At 39.7% G+C, this 21,909-nt stretch overlaps 1 protein-coding gene across 8 annotated transcripts in view; it reads left to right on the top strand.

The window, feature by feature from the left end:
- The window catches only part of EXOC6 (exocyst complex component 6), a 155,673-nt gene that overhangs the window by 34,934 nt on the left and 98,830 nt on the right, over nucleotides 1-21,909 (top strand). For 6 of the 8 annotated variants that reach the window (XM_036336585.1, XM_036336583.1, XM_036336584.1 and 3 more), the window contains exons 2-9: nucleotides 2,223-2,394; nucleotides 3,867-3,914; nucleotides 4,000-4,090; nucleotides 7,215-7,260; nucleotides 11,470-11,674; nucleotides 17,212-17,364; nucleotides 21,616-21,684; nucleotides 21,773-21,856. In XM_036336585.1, coding sequence (XP_036192478.1) covers nucleotides 2,223-2,394; nucleotides 3,867-3,914; nucleotides 4,000-4,090; nucleotides 7,215-7,260; nucleotides 11,470-11,674; nucleotides 17,212-17,364; nucleotides 21,616-21,684; nucleotides 21,773-21,856 — 868 coding nt within the window. Of the gene's footprint in view, nucleotides 1-318; nucleotides 323-2,222; nucleotides 2,395-3,866; nucleotides 3,915-3,999; nucleotides 4,091-6,525; nucleotides 6,605-7,214; nucleotides 7,261-11,469; nucleotides 11,675-17,211; nucleotides 17,365-21,615; nucleotides 21,685-21,772; nucleotides 21,857-21,909 lie in introns of those variants that run through there. The other 2 variants (XM_036336586.1, XM_036336591.1) reach the window with 2 other exon arrangements.

The following is a 21,909-nucleotide window of genomic DNA, read 5'->3' as shown; positions in this document are numbered from 1 at the left end:
CACACATGAGAAATGTGATCCAGGTAGAGGAAACTATGGGCAAAGCATAGGACAGGAATGTGCCTGGTGTGTTTCAGGAACCACAAGGAGGCCAGTGTTGCTAACATGAAATAAGTAAAGTGAAGAATAAGTAGTTGGAAATGAGGTCAATGAGATAACATGGGGAAAAATTATGTAGAGCTTTATGGACTGTTGTAAGAAAAATGGGGTTTTGAGCAGAAGAGAGACATGGGATCCGAATTAGGTTTTAATGGGATCATTCTGTCTATTGTGTTGAGAACAAACTGAAGACAAGGTATGTTGACGGCTTGGTCCCAGGGAGGTACCAGTGGAGGTAATAAAGGTTGATTTGCTGGATTGTTTTGGTGGGGGTAAGAGAAAGAGGACAATCAGTGATGATTTCAAAGTTTTTTGCCTGATCAACTAGAAGAGCTAGAGCAATTACTGAGATGGGAGAAAACTGTGAGAGGAGCAAGTTTCAGAGAATAGGAAAGTAATTTATTTTATACATATTTGAGATGCTTATCAGATATCCACTTGGAGAGAAATGAATTTCAGAAGAGAGGTCAGGGCTGGAAATGTACACCTGGAAGGTGTCACTGTGTTTATGAAATTTAAAGCTCCAAGTCTAGACTAGAGAAAGTAGTATAGGTAGAAAAGAGATGCCCAAGATCAGAGCCTAGTTCTAGCTTAGCTCTTTAACAGCCCAAGTACTTACAACTGCTATCCTCTATTGTCCTCTCTAGTACTATTATAGGTATGTATTAAAAACCTAAGCCATGGAGGCTGCCCTCAAGAAGCTTATGTTCTATGTGGAGAAACAAAATATATGACATATAATTGAAACATTTAAATTACAATGCAAAGTCATATATGATTACATGTCAGAATGAATGGAAAGGACTATATGTTTAGCTGTCCTGCCCGTGAAAAGATTACTTGGCATTGAAATGATTGACAAAGGCCTATTGGAGGAAATGGGACTTGAACTAAACCTCAAACTATGGTCAACAGATTGGGGGGGGGGTGCATTTTGGGGAAGGTGCCAAGACTACCCTTGGGTTCAGTAATTCACTAGGAGGACTCACAGAATTTAGCAAAGCTCCTATACTCACAGTTACTCTTTGTTAACAGCAAAAGGATACAGACTAAAATTCACCACAAGAACAGCCTTATAAGGCAGGGTCTAGGAGAGTTCCAGGCAGGAGCTTCCAGTTGTTTGTTCCAGTGGAGTAGTCTGGACAGCATTTGCATCTCCCAGTAATGATGTGTGTCAGCACTTATGGAGTGTTGCCAACCAAGGAAGCTTACCCCAGCCATGGTATCCAGGATTTTTACTGGGATTGGTCACATAGGCATGGCTCACTGCCTGTGTTGCAGACCTTAGTCTCCAGCCCTCCAGAGCAGATGCCATGGTCCTCACTCACTGTAAATCATATTGTTAACATAGACTGTTTGGCATTGCTTAAGGCCCCCAAGGAAAAAAAGGCATCTATCAGGCAGGACATTCCAAAGGCTTACCTCCCAGGATCTGGGGGCAAGGGCCAAACCTTTCTTTGGACAAGGTTAATCCTTTCTTGTATGGCGGGGTGAGGGCAGGCTGCCCTCTATGTGGATACAGCATGAGCTTAGATACAGTAGGAATGTGTATGTCGTATTTAGAGAACATTGTGGTGACTGCAATATGGCCTTGTACTTGAGAATATGAACTCTTGGAGCCAGATCACCAGGATTCATATCCCAGCTGTGACTTGCTAGTTGTAGAATATGTGGCAGTTATATAATCTGTCACTTATATATACACAGCAAGGGTAATAATACCTACATTATAAGCTTGTTGTGAGGATTAGAAGGTTATCATATAAAGCATTTAGAATATATCATGACACATAGTAAATGCTGTAGAAATAAGGAGTTTGTTCATTCATTCCTTAATCGTTCACTCTTTCTTGAACATTTGTATGTAAAGACTCCTCCTGAGCTTCATATCTTTATTTCCAGATGCCTAGTGATATATCTAGAGGGCTGTGGCTCTTTTACTATTAACATGTTCAAAAAGAAATTAAATATTTTTCACTCAAATTATTTCTACTACTGGCAGTACTATCACCCTAGTTTATCTGTTAAAAGATTTAGATAAGTGTTAAGATATCAGCTGTTTCAAAGAATACATTTTGGTGAATTGGGAAATTAATGTTAGCTTTCTTTTTATATACATACAGGTCTGTGTATGATGACCAACCAAATGCACACAAAAAGTTTATGGAAAAGTTAGATAATTGTATCCGTAATCATGACAAGGAAATTGAAAAGATGTGTAATTTTCATCATCAGGGTTTTGTAGATGCTATTACAGAACTCCTTAAAGTAAGGACTGATGCAGAAAAACTGAAGGTAAGAAATATGTTAAAATTCAGTTTATCTTTGCTGTCATTAAATTACTCAGGTGTTGCCTAGCCAGCGTGACACAGTGGTTGAGCATTGATCTGTGAACCAGATAGTCAATGTTTGATTCCTGGTCAGGGCACATGCCCTGGTTGCCTGCTCGATTCCCAGTGGGGGGTGTGTGGGAGGCAGCCAGTTGGTAATTGTCTCTCATCATTGATGTTTCTGTCTCTGTCTCCCTCTCCCTTCCTCTCTGAAATCAATAAAAATATATTTTAAAAAATTACTCAAGTATTAGTTTATAGTGCATGGTACAAACCTTTATTAAATGTACTACTTTCAAGAAGTGCATCAGTGTATATAATTGGGAATGCTCTTCATGCTTTGTTAACACAGTTGTCATGCTAATGACAGTAGTAATCCCTTTTTTGGTAAAGTAAGTAATGCATTGACTTAACAGGATTTATTTCCATGCAGGGAAATAAACTAAAAAACTTCATACAATGAATGGCCCCATTGGCAGTTTTAGCAATGACAATTAGTACAAATATAAAAACCTTTAAAAACTACCATGTGTAATTATATTCTCAAAGTTATTTAATAATGTTGAAACTTTTTTTTAGTTTAATAGCAATGTATAATTTTCTTAAAGAAAATTGGTCTACATTTTTGGCCACACAGAAAAAACATTATTTATTAAATGAGACCTGGATTTGTTCAGTCAGAATACAAAATATATAGTTATAAGAATTGTCCTACTTATCTTTCTTTACATTTGGAGAGCTTAGCAGACAGAATGACCCTGGTTTACCAAAGGTTATGATTAGAAAACCATTATATAAAGGATGTTCAGACAACGAATGACCAAATACAGCATCAATGAGGTCACTGAGCATCATTGTTAAAAAATTAATGAGATTTTTAATAAACCAGAATGTGCTTCCTTACTATGATGACCTAATGAGTCACTTAATATGTGGGAAAATTTGAGGTTGAGCTTTGCCTGCACCTGCAGCATTAAAATGTTGCTGTGGATTGAGATTTCTGTGTTTGATGTTAATCAACCACCCAGTGTTTGCATTCAGCAAAGTATGAATGTTTAATTACCGTAAAATGCAATCACCATTTCCTACAGACAGTGAATGGCACATAGACCTCATTGAAGTTATCAAAAAAGGACCAGTGGTCAATTGGGTCAGTGATTTGAATTGTTTGACAGACTTAGAGAAGCAAGTAAAGTTCAAAAATCTTGAGTAAATTTGAGAAGTTTGCCACAGAATCTGTTAAAAAGAACTGTCATAAGTAATTGAAGTTAAAAGCCCTTTTCAATCAAAAGTTCAAGTTCAAGCTGTAGAGTTAATTTGAATTTGCATTTCTTTGTTCTAAGTTTCTCATGAAGCATGATCTGATTACAAGGGTGAGCGGTTACATCAGGGCAGTTTTATTCATATTGGTCTAACTAAGGTGAAATTATTTTTAAGGTCCAAGTTACTGATACCAACCGAAGATTTCAAGATGCTGGAAAGGAGGTGAGAAAATGATACATCTGTTGTGTATCAATATGTGTATATGATTTAACTGTTCGTTTAAACATATGAACATTTTTTTCCTAAGGTGGTAGTCCAAACAGAAGATATTATTCGATGTAGAATTCAGCAGAGGAATATTACAACTGTAGTAGAAAAATTGCAGTTGTGCCTTCCAGGTGAGTTAAATTTGTCTATAATGTAATGTTGGCTTGGTAAAATTATAATTTAATGATAACATTTAGTCATTATTCATTATGGGAATTACAGGTATTTGGTGATTGTTCCCTCCAAAAGCCTAGGGTTATCTTTCTTATCCACTTTGTTCCCTGAGTTTTCCTATAATGTAAATCCCCGTTTGGTGATCTGTCACGTCAGTCTCCTATAATCTTACCGTTTCCTTTCTGCCTCACTTGCGCCCTCCTCAACTTTGTGATTCTTCAGAATACTTTCCCATGGGGAGTGTCTTTAGATTACATTTTCTTGCCTTGTCCTAATTTGCCTATCATTTTACCTATAGTTTTCCATTTGATACTTAAGTAGCTTGGTTTTGCTTTGCTCACAGTCTCATTTTGCTGATCAGGTAAGAAAACATCCCAAAATGCTAGGTCTTGTCCCTTCTTCATTCTTGCCTTTCCACCTATATTTTGGAAAGACTGACTTTTTAGGTTTCTGAGGTTCTGACTGTCTGTAAGGGCTCAGATATTACCAGGACATCAATAAATTTCAAAGAAACTAACCAGTATTTTCTTTACCTGGATGTATCCTGTTTAAACAAAAGGAAGCAGGTGTATGTCATCTTTTTCTTAATATAGTAAATTAAATCCAACGCAGTGTTGCATTTTTTTTTTTTTCAGGAAGGAACTGGAACCTTCATATCCTGGGAAATAGAATGAGATGCTTTGTATATAATAATTATACAGGGTGGGTCAAAAATAGGTTTATAGTAGTGAGTATGCAAAACACTGAATTTATTCTTATTTATTAATTACTAGAGGCCTGGTGCACTAATTCGTGCACCAGTGTGGTCCCTCGGCCTGGCCTGCGGGATCGGGCCGAAACCAGCTCTCTGACATCCCCCGAGGGGTCCCGGATTGCAAGAGGGCACAGGCCAGGCTGAAGGACCCCACCAGTGCAAAGGGACGCGGGAGGTTGGCCAGCTGGAGAGGGACCACAGGAGGACTCCAGGGTGTGTCCGGCCCATCTTGCTCAATCCTGATCCGCCAGACCCCAGCAGCAAGCTAACCTACCAGTCGGAGCATCTGCCCCCTGGTTGTCAGTGCACATCATAGTGAGCAGTTGAGCGGCCTTAGCATATCATTAGCATATTATACTTTGGTTGAACGGCCGACTGGTTGACCAGACACTTAGCATATTAGGCTTTTATTATATAAGATTGTATGATTTTTTCATATAAACAACTGTAAACCGACTCTTGCTTCACCCTATACATAATATGAAGTTAGCTTAGAATACAAATTATATGTTAAAACTGTCAGCAGATCTTATTAGCTAAATAATTATTGTTTTCTGACTTGTGAGAATAGCTTTTTAAAAAATAGAATCACTGAAATTCTAATTAGTTTAATCTCTGATGGACCAGGGCTATGTGCACATTAACTTTGAGTAAATATAATGTCTGCTCATTATGTGAGGTTTCAGGGTTAATAAACCTATTTCCTTTATAGTAATGTTTAGTAATACCTTTTTGTCACCATCAGATACACTGAAATGGCCATGAAGACAGTCTCTAAGTTTGAATGCTTTGTCTCTGAATTGTAATAAGCCTAAAAAATTTGTACTGATGGAATGGAAAAGAACTGAATTCCGTTTATTCACCTAGTGGGCTATTTGAAATAGAGAAGTAAAGGGAAGTGGGAGTTAAAATTTTGTTACTGCTACTGTCTTTGCTTTCAGTGCTTTTCCTGAGTTGTATAATCTGAGTTGTATAAACATTGCATTCCTAATAGCCATGTCTAGAACTACCTCCTTTCCCCCATATATCCTTCTATCTAATTATCTTCTTACAAATACTTTTTGTGTCAGGAATTATGGTAGATATTGGAAATATAAAGTTGAAAGTGACATAGTCTCAGCTCTAAAGGATGTGATAATTTATCTGAATAAAGACAAGCCATCAATTACTGTACAATTGCTTACCTCCTCCTTAGATTAGAAGTATGAGAGGATATAAGAAGTCACAGGTTAAACAATGCATTTTTCTGGTGCACTAGTTTTACTTGATTATATTTGAGGAAAGTATTATTTTATATGAAAAGAATATAGAAATATTAGAAGATAGATATGAAATTTACCTAAATTGTTGAGATAAAACAGATTTCAAAGCAAGTTTATACTTGTAGCAGCAGTTTTAGGCTCTTTCCCAGGTATATGTTTTGGTTTGAAATGTAAAAAATATTGCATTATGTATAGGGGCTATGATTGTAATATACATAGAGTCTGTAGAATTAGGACAGGTTCACTATAGCCACCTTTGCAGTTTTTACGGGTTTCAGAGAGGTAAACAAAATCTTTTATAAACTTGAAGATCCCTGAGGGTAGCCATAAAACTATAGAAAAATCTGGAAAAAAAATGTCTATCTCTTTGGTCTAGGAAATTTGGAGGTGGCTTGATGAGCTAATAATAATATATTCACTCACTTTATACTTGGAAATTCTATTAAGGATGAATGGTATGTCATCTTGCTGAAGCTTATAACAGCTTTATTGAATAACTGCATTTCTGAACCTTTGATAGAAATGATAAAACAAAGGAAGATGCTTTATGTTTATTTATGCCTTTGTCATAATTCATTGTCTGCTATAAGCTTTTGAGGTGTCTCTTTCTTTTGGATATTTTTGTAAAATTTTGTTTAATGAGGTATAACACAGTTGTGCTATCTTATTGGTATATTGAATGAAAATCAATCTCACTGTCATTCAGCTTTCTCTGAATAACTAAAGTCCAAACTTTCTGTTCCCCTGCAGGGAAGAGATATTATATTAGTAAGTTTCTGAATAGAGTATTTGTTAGTAGGTTAATGTCTCAATTATAGGTGTCAGCATATGCAAGTGTTCCAAGTTTAATAAAATGTAATAATACATATAATGTTTAACATATGTAGAAATTAAAATGTTTTTATTTACTCTAAGTATAAAATTTTATTTGAAAATGTAAGCCTAAATCAAACTATAGAAAAAATTAATGAATTTATAATATGCTGATGCCTTCCTTTATTATTTTCATCTCTCAAAAATTATTTTTAATTTGAAAGCTAAAATGAGTTATATTTTTAACTGCAGTGCTGGAAATGTACACTAAGCTAAAAGAACAGATGAGTGCAAAAAGGTGAGTTGGCTTCTTTCCTAATTGCTTTTAATAAGAATCCCTTTTTAAAAAATTACTTGAAGGCATGTTTAAACTTACTTGAAGGCATGTTTAAACTATAATGTAAATTATAGTGGATCATGTGAAGTTTGCTTCTATGCTTTGTTCATCCAGTTTGCTCATCAGGGTCATTCAGTAAAGCAGTTCTTAGCCATTCATTTGTGGATCCTTACCCTATGTAAATGATATGAAAGATTGATCATATTGATGAGGGATAAATAGACAACTGGGAACAGGAATGAAAAAATATTGATTAATTTACCAACATTGACCATAAGATCACAGACTAAGTATGTATTGTAAGTCCACAGATGAAAGCAAAGTATGGGTAGTTATATTTTGACAATCTGGGCTAGTGTAGTTCATGTTCTGTTTTATAACACAAATGCATAAATTACAAATGAAAAGTAAAAATAATTTGAAGTAGTTTATTAATTGCCATAGAAACATTAGGTGTACTGCTTAACCTGTTTTAAAGATGAAAAATTTATTTTTAAATATTTTTTTTATTTTTTAATTACAGTTGGATGCAATATTATATTAGTTTCAGCTGTACAGCATAGTGATTAGACATTTATCTAACTAATGGAGTGATCACCCTAATAAATCACCATCTGACACCATACATAGTTATTACAATATTATTGACTATATTCCTTATGGTATATTTTACATCCCCATACCAATTGTTACTTCTTAATACCTTCACCTAAATGTGTTAATTTCTGACCAAATATATCTATATATCTACATCCTATCTAATAAAAGAGAAACATGGTAATTAGCATACGACCGCTACCCTTCCCATTGGCTAATCAGGGTGATATGCAAATTAATTGCCAGCCAAGATGGCGGCCGGCAGCCAGGCAGTTTGAAACTAACATGAGGCTTGCTTGCTTCAGTGACAGAGGACTCCAATGTTCCCCGCCTGCCTTGCCGGCCTCTGAGCCTGCAGTTTCAAACATTGTAACAAATATAGAAGCTAAACAAAACCCCAGAAACCTGCTTTCAGCGAGCTGGGATCTCAGAGCTGGAGTTATACATTGTTTCGATTATAGAACCGAAACAAACCAGATACCTGCTTTCAGGAGCGGAGGCCTAAGAGCTGGAGCCTCAGAGCTAAAGCTGGCCCAGAATAAAAAAAAAGAAAAAAAGGAGTGGTTGGGAGCTTCCGTCACCTGCCAGCCTGAAAACAGCCCTCAGCCCCTCACCCAGACTGGCCAGGCACCCCAGTGGGGACTCCCACTCTGATCCAGGACACCCTTCAGGGCAAACCAGCCGGCCCCCACACATGCACCAGGCCTCTATCCTATATAGTAAAAGGGTAATATGCCTCCCAGCACCGGGATCAGCGGAGCTGCGAGGCCTCCCGGCACTGGAATCAGCGTGACAGGGGGCAGCGCCCAAACCCCCTGATCGCCCTGCGGCTCTGTGTGTGACAGGGGGTGGGACCACAACCTCCCTATCAGCCCTGCTCTGCTCGTGACAGGGGAAGGCGCCCCAACCTCCTGATCAGCCCTGCTCTGTGCCTGATAGGGGGGAGCTCCCCAACCCCCTGATCACCCTGCGGCTCTGTGTGTTACAGAGTGTGGCACCCCCCCAGCCCGCCCATGGGCCCTGCTCTTTGTGTGATGGGGTAGAGCCATAACCTCCCCATTGGCCCTGCCCTGAGTGTGACAGGGTGTGGCACCCCAACCCCCTGATCCACCTGCTCTGTGTGTGACAGGGGGCGGTGCCCCAACTCCCCTATCGGCCCTACACTGTGAGTGACGGGGGAGCTCCCCAACCCCCTGATCTGCCCTGCTCTGTGCATGACAGGGGGGAGCTCCCAAACCCCCTGATCAACCCTGCTCTGTGAGTGACAGGGTATGGAGCCCCAACCCCCCTGATGGGCCCTGCTCTGTGCATGACAGGGGAGAGCTCCCCAACCCCCTGATGGGCCCTGCTCTGTGCGTGACAGGTAAGGAGCCCCAACCCCCCTCATGGGCCCTACTCTGTGAGTGAAAGGGGGCAGCGCCCCAACCCCCTGATTGGTCCTGCTCTGTGCGTGACAGGGGGTGGCGCCGCAACCTCCCCATCGACCCTGCCTTGAGTGTGACAGGGGGTGGTGCCCCAACCCCCCAATCAGCCCTACCCTGAGTGTGACTGAGGGTGGCATCGCAACCTCCCGATCGCCCTGCTCTGTGCATGACAGGGGCAGCGCCCCAACTCTCCAATCGGCCCTGCTCTGAGCCCGACCAGGGGCTGCACCAAGGGATTGGGCCTGCCCTCTGCCTCCCAGGAGCAGGCCTAAGCCAGCAGGTCGTTATCTCCCGAGGGGTCCCAGACTGCGAGAGGGCACAGGCCGGGCTGAGGGACCCCCTTCCCTCCGAGTGTACAAATTTTTGTGCACCGGGCCTCTAGTATATACATAAAAGCCTAAGCGACTGTTTTGACCAGATGACCTGTTGGTAGCTATGATATGCACTGACCACCAGGGGGCAGACACTCAACGCAGGAGCTGCCCCTGGTGGTCAGTGCACTCCCACAGCCAACCTCCCGCGGCCAGCCAGTCTCCTGCGGTCCCTCCCTCCGGCCGGCCCCAATCGGGACTGGGCGAGATGGCCCCAATCGGCCCTGATCGCTGACCAGGCCGAGGGACCCCACCCATGCACGAATTCGTGCACTGGGCCTCTAGTGTATGTGTGTGTGTATATATATATATATATATATATATATATATATATATATATATTTGTTTGTTTTCTTTGTTGTTGTTGTTAATCCTCAACCAAGGATATATTTCCATTGATTTTTAGGGAGAGTGGAAGAGAGAGGGAAAGACAGGGAGAAACATCAATGTGAGAGAAACACATTGTTTGGTTGCCTCCTGCACAATGGTTGCCTCCTGTGTAAGCCTTGACCAGGGCCCAGGCTCGGGAGGAGCTTGCAACTAAGGTACATGCCCTTGACTGGAATTGAACCTTGGATCCTTTGGTCCGCAGACCGACACTCTGTTCACTGAGGCAAAGCGGCTAGGGCCAAATATATATATATACACACACATATCTATATATACACACACACAGACATATATATATTTAAGTAATATTATTTATATTATAACAATTCTAGTGACTTTAAATTACTACAATAAAATTTAGGTGTAATTTTTAAATTAGTGGTACAATTTTGTGACAATTTGCAAAATATACTCTACCTTTGAGAATATATAAGCTAAAAAAACCAATAAATATCTTTAAGTAGCTTTTCAACCTTCTTTTTTTTAGTTTGCATATATATTACTTTCTGGTTTGTTTTTCGATAGTGCCTTTTCTCTTTTTAATATCTAAATCACTGGAAAGGCATAGAATATTAATTAATTAATTTAGAAATCCTCTACCTACTCTTAAATGGATTTTGGTGGTGAATATTATTGCAGGATATTGACAATTTTGGAAAGTTCGAGTCCTATTATTAATTTTAGTATCTTGACCAAATTATATATCCTTTTTCTGTGTTTCAGTTTTCTCATCTAATAGTAATAATCTGCCGTAGATATCTGTCTTATAGAAGTCTAGAGAAAATTGATGTATATGAAATTATATATTAGTTTTTCTAGGGCATAAGCTATACTTTACTAATTGCTGCATATCCAGCATGCCACCAGTGCCTACTAAGTAATAGGCATTCAGTATTTGTTGAAATGGAAAAAAAAATCACTCTGCCAGTGGTTTTTTATTTTTTTGTGTGACACAATATTATTTCTAATTGTCTTAGTTACTTTTTTTTTAATTCCTTAAAATATATTTTACTTTAAATTAAATCTGTGCTTTGTATTTTTGGATGGTGATGGTGTGTTGATGGGAGAGATATTAATGAAATCACCTATCAACTAAATATTCTAATTTAAAAATTTATAATTATTATACGTTTAGATATAGTGATGACTATAATGCTTGTGATGTTATATAATTTGGATGAAGTGAAATGAAGTTGTATGTTAGTGTATAAGCCATGAATTTTCAGCTTGTAGCTTATTCTTATGATTTATAGTTTGTGCTTCTTAGTAAATAAAAATAAATGTTTGTTTTACTTATACCTGACTTTTTTGATGGGAGTGTTAGATTGATTATTTGTAAAATTAATGTAATAAGAACTTTATAGAGTTTTCTTTTTAACTTCTCACAGGTATTACTCTGCTCTAAAAACTATGGAACAATTAGAGAATGTTTATTTTCCCCGGGTTAGTCAATACCGGTTTTGTCAGCTAATGATAGAAAATCTTCCTAAACTCCGTGAGGATATTAAAGAAATCTCTATGTCTGATCTCAAAGACTTTTTGGAAAGCATTCGAAAACATTCTAATAAAATAGGTGAAGCAGCAATGAAACAGGTGAGGTTAAATTTTTTTGAAATTTAATTTAATTATTTAATAATCTAGGTTATAGAATATATTCAAAGTTTACTTTCTTTACGTCCATGAAATGCTTATTTTTGTTTAGTTGTATCCTTTTGTCATTTTTCCTGGTTCCTGTTTAGAATGGATTCACTAGAGTCTTCTTTTGAATTGTGGTTATTCCTTGTTTAACTTGACATACTATCTGATTCCTTAGCAGTGTTCCCCATCTATGTGGTGTTACATTAACTTTTGCCACCAGTCAAATTTGGTATAAAATTAGCTGAAAAGTGGCAGCCTTTTTATGTTAAGGTTCTAAATTGCTCTCTCTTTAAAACAAATTGAAAGTATTATCTGGAATAAACTCCTACAGCTCAATAATAAAAAGACAAGCAATGGGAAAAGATTTGGCAGTTATAAAGTTAATGTACCTACTTTTGAGTCAGCATTTCCTCTCCTAGTTATTTACCAATGAGAAATGAAAACATGTTCTCATGATGCTCATAGTATCTTTATTTACAGTTGGCTAAAAACTGGCAACAGCCTAAGGAGAATGGATAAACAAATTGTGCTATACTCATAAAATGGAATATTACTTAGCAATGAAAAAGAATGCATTACTGACATGTGTGACAGTATATATAAATCTCCCAGCCATTATGCTTCTGTACAGCAAAGGAAACAATTATCAGAATGAAAAGGCCATCTATAGAATGGAAGAAAATGTTTGCAACCTATATATTTCATTAGGGATTAATCTCCAAAATATGTAAGGAACTCTTACAACTCAAGAGTAAAGAATCTAATCATCTGATTTTAAAAATGGTCTAAGGACTTGAATAGACTATTTTTTAAATCCTCATCTGAGGATATTTTCCCACTGATTTTTAGACAGAGTGGAAGGGAGGGAAGAGGAAGGGAGGGAGGGAGGGAGGAAGAGAGAGAGAGAGAGATCGAAAGTCATCAACATGAGAGAGACACATTGATTGGTTGCTTCCTGCTTGTATCTCAACCAGGGCCAGGGATCAAATCTGTAGCTGAGGTGTATACTCTTGACGGGAAATCAAAAAACATGAAACTTTGGTCCTTGGGCTGACAGTCTAACTACTGAGCCAAACTGGCCAGGGCAATTGACGTGTTTTTTTTAAAGTAGACATACAAATGGCCAACAGGTATATGGGAACATGTCAGCATCACTTACCTCAGGGAAATGCAAAATAAAATCACAATGGGATGTCACCTCACACCTGTCAGGATGGGAGAGAGAGAGAGAGAGAGAGAGAGAGAGAGAGAGAGAGAGAGAGAGAGAGAGAGAGAGAGAGAGAGAACAAGTAAACAAGTGTTGGAAAGAATGTGGAGAAATTGGCAAGAGATACAAGATGGCGGTAGAGTAAGTGGAAGCTACACTCACCTCTTCCCAGGACCAAACTGAAATTACAGCTAAAAATATAGAACAATCAACTTGAATAACCAATCGAAGAATAGTTGAACAGAAATCTTTTTTAAAAAAAATATATTTTATTGATTTTTTACAGAGAGGAAGGGAGAGAGATAGAGAGTTAGAAACATCGATGAGAGAGAAACATCGATCAGCTGCCTCCTGCACATCTCCCACTGGGAATATGCCCGCAACCCAGGCACATGCCCTTGACCGGAATCGAACCTGAGACCCTTCAGTCCACAGGCCGATGCTCTATCCACTGAGCCAAACCGGTTTCGGCTGAACAGAAATCTTATAGTCAAGGATTTATAGAAGAAGCCACAGCAGATTAGTAGGAAGGGCAGGGAGATGAAAAGGGCTAGCTCCCCAGGGCAGTAGATGAGATCTCGTTGGGATATCTCAGCTGCAAAGGTTCTCCCTGAGGAGCGTGGGGTCTCAACCCCATGTTGGGCTCTCCAGCCCAGAGCACCAGAGCCATGAAGAGGTGACCACATAACATCTGGATGTGAAAATCAGTGATTATGTATGCCAGGGAGAGATGGGAGTCTGCTAGATACATAGGCACCCTCTTCAAGGGTCAATGTGCAAAAACTCTTTTGCAGCCATTCACCCTGAGGTCTGGCAGAGGGGAAGCTGGAGAAGACTAGAGTCACATGAGAAGAGACTGGGGTTTATGGCTCTGGGGAGAGAGCAGAAGGGACAGCTGCCAGGATCCTTGTGCTGAGTCACTCTCCCACACCCCAGATATCATCTTTCTTGGGTGGAACACATCCTCATAGCAATAAACTGACTTCTGAGCAGCAGCCACGCACAGCCCGCCCCCATCCGAGGAGCAGCAGCCTTGTGAGCAGCCGGCCCCCCTCCAAGGAGCAACAGCTGCATGCAGCCTGTCCCTGTATGAGAAGCATCAGCCTCACCAGCAGCCTGCCCCTGTATAAGGAGCAGAAGCCACGCGCAGCCCGCCCCCGTCCAAGGAGCAGCAGCTTCACGAACTGCCTGCCCTGTCAAAGGAGCAGCAGCTGTGCACAGACAGCTGCGCACAGACAGCTGTGCAGAGCCTGCCCCTGTCTGAGGAGCAGCAGTCTTGTGAGCAGCCTGCCCCAATCCGAGGAGCAGAAGCCGTGAGAGCAGCCCGCCTCGCCACCCAGAGGAGCCATCACTGCTGTGAGCAGTGCCCACCAGAGGAGCTGCCACCAATTGAGGAGCAGCTTCTGCCATGACTACCCAAGGAGTAGCCGCCACCCAGGGAGCCGCTGCCGCCCGAGGAGCAGCCCCTGTACGACTTGGCACCTAGATCCTTCAGTGAGAGCAAAAATTGGAAGGCAAAGAAACCCCTAAAGGAAAGAAAAGGAGGAATCGCCAGAAAAGGAGCTAAGTGAAACGGAGGCATGCAATATATCAGAAAAAGAATTCAGAATAAGGGTCATACATTTCATCAACTGGATGTATGAAAAAAATCAACAACTTATGTAAGATATAAGAAGAGATAAAGAGTGATATAGCTGCAATAAAAAAACACTATGGAAAGTTTCAACAGTAGGCTAGGAGAAGCAGAGGACCGAATTAGCAAATTAGAAGATAGGGAAGCAAAACACACCCAAACTGAATTGCAATTGGAGAAAAAAATTTAAAAAACAGGAGGAGAGCCTAAGGGAGCTTTGGGACAACATGAAACAAAGCAACATATGAATAATAAGGGTGCCAGAATGACAGGAAGAAGAACAAGGGTTAGAAAACCTATTTGATGAAATAATGTCAGAAAATTCCCTGATGTTGGGACGAAAAAAGTCACACAAGCACGGAGAGTCCCAAACAAGATGAGCCTGAAAAGGCCCACACCAAGACATGTCATAATTATGATGGCAAATGTTCAGGACAAAGAGAGAATCTTAAAGGCTGCAAGAGAGAGACAGAAAGTTATGTACAAGGGATCTCCCATTATATTATCAAATGATTTCTCAACAGAAACACATCAGCCAAAAAGGAATGGAAGGAAGTTTACAAAGTGATGCAAAGCAAGGGACTGAATCCAAGAGGCTATCATTCAAAATTGAAGGGGAAATAAGGAGCTTCATAGACAAAAAGAGGCTAAAGAAGTTTATCACCACCAAGCCAGCAATGCAAGAAGTGCTAAAGGGACTGGTATAAAAAGAAGAAATAAAAAGGGAAGAAAGAACACAGGCACAAAATAAAAATGGCTACAAACAGGTACCTGTCAATAATAACTTTAAACATAAGTGGACTAAATGCTCCAATCAAAAGATATCAAGTGGCTGAATGGATAAGAAAACATGACCCATGTATGTGCTGTCTACAAGAGACCCACCTCAGAACAAGGAACTCACACAGACTGAAAGTGAAGGGATGGAAAAGTATCTTCCAGGCAAATAGAAATGAAAAAAAAAAAAAGCTGGGGTAGCAATACTCATATTTGACAAAATAGACCTCAAAGTGAAGGCCATAACAAGAGATAAGGAAGGCCACATCATAATACTAAAGGGATCAATACAACAAGAGGTTATAATCCTGGTAAACGTATATGCACCCAATGCAGGAGCACCCAAATACTTAAAAATTCTGGAAGATATCAATACAGTCATAGTAGGGGACATTAATACACCACTGACATCACTGGATAAATCCTCTAGACAAAAAATCAGCAAAGAAACAGCAATCCTAAATGACTCACTAGATCAGATGGACTTAATTGACATCTTCAGAACATTGCACCCCAAAGCCATGGAATATACGTTCTCAAGTGCACATGGGACATTTTTATTTTTTAAAAAAAATATATTTTTATTGATTTTAGAGAGGAAGGGAGAGGGAGAGAGAGAGAGGAATATCAATAAGAGAGAATCACTGATTGGCTGCCTCCTGCATGCCCCCCACTGAGGATTGAGCCCGCAACCCAGGCATGTGCCCTTGACCAGAATCGAACCCGGGACCCTTCAGTCCGCAGGCCGATGCTCTATCCACTGAGCAAAACCAGCAAGGGCAGGGACATTTTTAAAGATAGACCACATATTGGGTCACAGGCAAAGTCTCTCCAAATTCAAGAAGATTGAAATCATATCAAGCATCTTCTCAGACCTCAATGGCATAATATTAGAAAGAAACTACAGTAAAAACAATAAAAAAAAATTCAAACACTTGGAAGCTGAATAGCATGCTATTAAACAATGATTGGGTTACCAAAGAGATCAAAGAATAACTCTGTGCCTTAGTATCTCCAGAGGCTCCACTGAAGTGAGTGAGCCTAATAGGCGGCTGGTAGGTGGAGGCAGAGCTGGGTGCTCTAGGAATGACCGACTCTTTTGTGGTTTATGTGGGCCCTCCTGTTGTAATTGAGTGTTGATTGCTATTGGCCCGTTTGTTCAGGCTGGCTAACTATAAGGATCAATCCCAACCACATAGTAGTTGCCAGATGAATGGTTTAAGAAATTGTGGTATATACATACAAGGGAATACTACACCCAGTCTATAAAAAGGAAAATAATCTAAAATAGTCAAATTCATAGAATTGAAGAGTGGGATGGTGGTTACCAGGGGCTGGAAGGAGCTGGGAAAGAGGTGTTACTAATCAACAGGTATAATGTTTCAGTTAAGCAAGATGGATAAACTTTAGAGGTCTGCTGTACAACATTGTACTTATAGTTAAAAATAATGTATTAATATATTAACATAATGTTAATATTAATATATTGAAATAATATAATAATCTATGTGCACTTAAAATTTATGGTAGATCTCATCTTAAGTATGCTTACCACAATAAAATACAATTTTTTAAAAAGTAAGTAGAAAGAAATAATAAAGGTAAGAATAGAAATCAATATAATAAAAAACAAAGCACTCTAGGGAGAATCAACAGAGTTAAAAGTTGGGTCTTAATCTTTTAAAATAAAATTATAAACCCTTGCAAGGCTGTTCAAAAAAGAAGAGAAAGGCCACAGATCATAAATTAAAAATGGGATATTACTCCACATCCTATACCTGCAGACAAAAATATAGGAAAATATGAATGAATTCTTGAACCAATTTGACCATAATAAATTTTGAAATAATCTGAATTTTTCTTTTTCCCAAATAGGCACAACAGCAGAAAACCTTCAGTGTTGCTTTGCAGAAGCAAAATAATGTAAAATTTGGGAGGCACATGTATATAAATGATAGAATTACAGAAGAAAGGAATGAAATTGTGTTGAAACATACATTTGAGGAAGAGGATGAGAATGAAGAGGAGGTGACTAGAGTTACTTTATCTCTGTCTTCTTTCTTTCCTTTTTTGTTTTCTTTCATTTTTCTTTTTTCTTTATTGATTAAGGAATTACATATGTGTCCTTATTCCCCCATTGCCCCCTCCCCTCCTCCCTCCACTCATGCCCTCACCCCCCTGGTGTCTGTGTCCATTGGTTAGGCATAAGTCTAATATAAATGCATGCATATAAGTCCCTTGGTTGATGTCTCCCCTTTACCCCCACCCTCCCCTACCTTCCCTCTGAGGTTTGACAGTCTGATCGATGCTTCTCTGTCTCTGGATTTGTTTTTGTTCATCAGTTTATGTTGTTCATTATATTCCACAAATGAGTGAGATCATGTGATATTTATCTTTCTCTGACTGACATATTTTGCGTAGCATAATGCTCTCCAGTTCCATCCATGCTGTTGCAAATGGTAAGAATTCCTTCTTTTTTTACCGCAGTGTAGTATTCCACTGTGTAGATGTACCACAGTTTTTTAATCCACTCATCTGCTGGTGGGCACTTAGGCTGTTTCCAAATCTTAGCTATGGTAAATTGTGCTGCAATGAACATAGGGGTGCATGTGTCCTTTCTGATTGGTGTTTCTAGTTTCTTGGGATATATTCCTAGAAGTGGTATCACTGGGTCAAATGGGAGTTCCATTTTTAGTTTTTTGAGGAAACTCCATACTGTTCTCCACAGTGGCTGCACCAGTCTGCATTCCCACCAGCAGTGCATGAGGGTTCCTTTTTCTCTGCATCCTCGCCAGCACTTGTCATTTGTCGATTCGTTGATGATAGCCATCTGACAGATGTGAGATGGTACTGCATTGTTATTTTGATTTGCATCTCTCGGATGATTAGTGACTTTGAGCATGTTTTCATATGTCTCTTGGCCTTCCTTATGTTCTCTTTTGAAAAGTATCTATTTAGGTCTGTTGCCCATTTTTTGATTGGGTTGTTTATCTTCCTTTTGTTAAGTTGTATGAGGTCCCTGTAAATGTTGGAGATTAAACGCTATTGGTGATAACATTGGCAAATATGTTCTCCCATGCAGTGGGCTTTTTTGTTGTTTTGTTGGTGGTTTCTTCTGCTGTGCAGAAGCTTTTTATTTTGATGTAGTCCCATTTGTTTATTTTCTCTTTAGTTTCCAGTGCTGTAGGAGCTGTATCGGTGAAGATATTGCTTCGGCATATGTCTGAGATTTTGCTGCCTGTGGATTCCTCTAATATTTTTATATTTTCTTTCTTTGTATGAATTTTTTTCTTTTAAGTTGTAATGTATGACTGTGATTCTTATTCTTACCATGTGCAAATTAAATTTAAGTAGACTAGTTAGTGATAGTAGGACAGTAGAATGATCTGAAGTATTAGATTGCATAATAAACACGAAATATTGTAGTTTATACTTGTAAATCAGAGATAGTTCACCTTAGTTGTTCTGCCACAATTAGCAGCAAAAGTGTAAATCTAATTTTTTGAAGTGATTGGTTATATTTTAATTATCTTTTTTAAAAAAAAATATATTTCTTTATCTGTGGTAAGCATTTAATTTCATGATAGCTTGACCTTAAAATTCAGACTAATTCTGGATAGCCTTCCTTTAAAAAAAAATGGTGCTGAGATACTATAAAATAATTTTAATATGATTAATTTTTTATTTCTTTTTTAAAGTTTTTTGTTTCTTGAAAAATTTTAATAAATTTAGAAACCTTGAAATTATTATTTTAAAAGATTACTTATTTAGAGAGAGAGGGGGGGGGGAAGAGAGAGAGAGAAAGAGAAACACCAATCGAACCTGTGACCCTTCGGTGCTCAGGTGGATACTCTAAACCAGTGGTCGGGAAACTCATTAGTCAACAGAGCCAAATATCAACAGTACAACGATTGAAATTTCTTTTGAGAGCCAAATTTTTTAAACTTAAACTGTATAGGTAGGTACATTGTTATTAACTTAATTAGGGTACTCCTAAGGCTTAGGAAGAGCCACACTCAAGGGGCAAAAGAGCCGCATGTGGCTCACGAGCCGCAGTTTGCCCACCACTGCTCTAAACAATGAGCAACACTGGCCAGGGATGTTTTGTATCTTTAACTGCTGAGAGTATTACCATCATGCCCTACTACTAAATCCATACTGTAAGAAAAACTTGGTTGTTTCCCTGTTTTTACAGATCTATTTTATTATTACTTGTATTTGTTTCTATCATTTTCCCTAATAAGTAACTTTATAATAAAAAATAAATCTACTCTGGGGACTCATGAGCATAGAAGTATGTTTCTTTAAAAAGAATTTAGCTTGGCCGGCATGGCTCAGTGATTGAGTGTTGACCTCTGAACCAGAAGGTCACTGTTCAATTCCCCGTCAGGGCACATGTCCGGGTTGTGGGCTTGATCCCCAGTGGGGGGCGTGCAGGAGGCAGCCGATCCATGATTTTCTCTCATCATGGATGTTCCTCTCTCTTTCCTTTCCTCTCTGAGATCAATAAAAATATGTATTTAAAAAATAAAAAAAATAATTTATATCTCAAGTTTGAGTAACTTTGTACTACTCTATTTCATCTCTTCTGAGGCGCAACTTCTCAGAGTTGGGATACATCTTAAATTGATATAGTTTCAAGTGCTAGTGTTTTTTTTTCTTTCTTAGTGTTTTATAAAATAGTAATGATTATGTCTTCAATTTGATGAAATAGTAGATCATATGACTTAGCTGCATAAGAGTAGGAACTTTGTCTATAGTTATACCATAAATCCAATGCAAGAAATGCTAAAGGGACTGGTGTAAAAAGAAGAAAAAAGGGAAAAAAGAACACAGGCACAAAAAATAAAAATGGCAATAATGATGTAGCCTCTTATCTGTAACAGTTTTTCTGGCACCCTACCAAGTATTTGAAGACATAAGTCTCTCTCCTTTATTACCTTACTAGAGGCCCAGTGCATGGAATCATGCACTGGTGGGGTCCCTCGGCCTGGCCTGTGGGGATCGGGCTGAAACCAGCTCTCCAACATCCCCCGAGGGGTCCCGGATTGTGAGAGGGCGCAAGCCACACCGAGGGACCTCACCAGTGCACAGTCGGGGCTGGGGAGGGACCGTGGGAGGGCTCCAGAGCATGTCCAGCCCATCTCGCCCAGTCCTGATCAGCTGGGCCCCAGCAACAAGCTAACCTGTAGTTGGCGCGTCTGCCCCCTGGTGGTCAGTGTACGTCATAGCGACTGGTCGAACAGTCAGACACTTAGCATGTTAGGCTTTTATTATCTATCTATCTATCTATCTATCTATCTATCTATCTATCTATCTATCTATAAAAGCCTAAGTGGCCGTTATGACCAAACAACCGGAACGACTAAAATCACTGGTCGCTATGATGTGCACTGATGACCAGGGGGCAGACGCTCAACACAGGAGCTGCCCCCTGGTGGTCAGTGTGCTCCCACAGCCAACCTCCCATGGCTGGTGGCTGGCCAACCTCCTGCAGTCCCTCCCCTGGCCGGTCCCTGCCCTGGCTAAGGCTCTGGGCAGTGGGCACCATACAGTCTGGGTCCGGGAAGCCTGTAGAAGGAAAGCAACCCCAGCGCTGATCGAGACAGAGTAGCAGCTCGGAGGGGCCAGAAGGGGCAAGACAGCAGCCTAACTGGAAAGATGTAAAGTAAGCACCACCGCCATCTTACCTCTGCCACCGCACCACGCCACTCGCCCTTCTGCCCCCATTAGCCACTTCTAGCTTGGCCCCATGCCTTTCCAGGCTCCCAACCGCTGATTGGCTAGCGCTCCTGTGGCTGAGGTAGGAGAGACTTCCTGTCTGTCTGTCAGCAACTCCGCCCAAGGGAGTGAGGTGGCCGGAGCTCGGGCAGCGAAGTAGAGCTGTATTTACACCTCAGAGCGTAGCTGGTGTTCAGGCGTTTTGGGGCACTCTGTGGGCTTTGCTTGCTGCTACCTCAGCACAACTACACAACTAGATCAGGGCCTGCCGGCCAACCTCCCGCAGTCCCTTCCTGCCCCCCATGCACGAATTCATGCATTGGGCCTCTAGTATAAGACAATCTAAAATAGCCAGTGATGATAAATATACACAGAATGAACTACTGAACAAATGCCACAAGAATGTAAAAAGGGCATTACGTTGATAGTCTTTTTTATAGGTGATAAATTGTATAACATGAAGTTAATGAATCTCCTTGCCTATCTTTAACTTTACATTATCCAAGAATGGACTAGTAGTTCGACCTCTAATTTTTTAAAAATGATATTTCTTTTCAGGTCTTAACTGTTCAAGAACTCGTTGATTTTTCTCCAGTTTACAGATGTTTGCACATTTATTCTGCTTTGGTAAGTATCTTTGTGTGTGTGTGTGTGTGTGTGTGTGTGTGTGTGTGTGTGTACAGGTGTTTTCATTACTCTGTTGATTTGATTTTAGGGTGATGAGGAAACATTTGAAAATTATTATCGAAAACAAAGAAAGAAACAAGCAAGACTGGTTTTGCAGCCCCAGTCAAATATGGTAAGTATATAAAATTTTTGAATCGGTCATGTTGTCACTTTTTATCTCCTTAC

The sequence above is a fragment of the Myotis myotis genome, unplaced genomic scaffold, assembly GCF_014108235.1.
Source record: "Myotis myotis isolate mMyoMyo1 unplaced genomic scaffold, mMyoMyo1.p scaffold_m19_p_15, whole genome shotgun sequence".
NCBI lineage: Eukaryota > Metazoa > Chordata > Mammalia > Chiroptera > Vespertilionidae > Myotis > Myotis myotis.
This window is presented reverse-complemented; position numbering and strand designations above follow the sequence as displayed.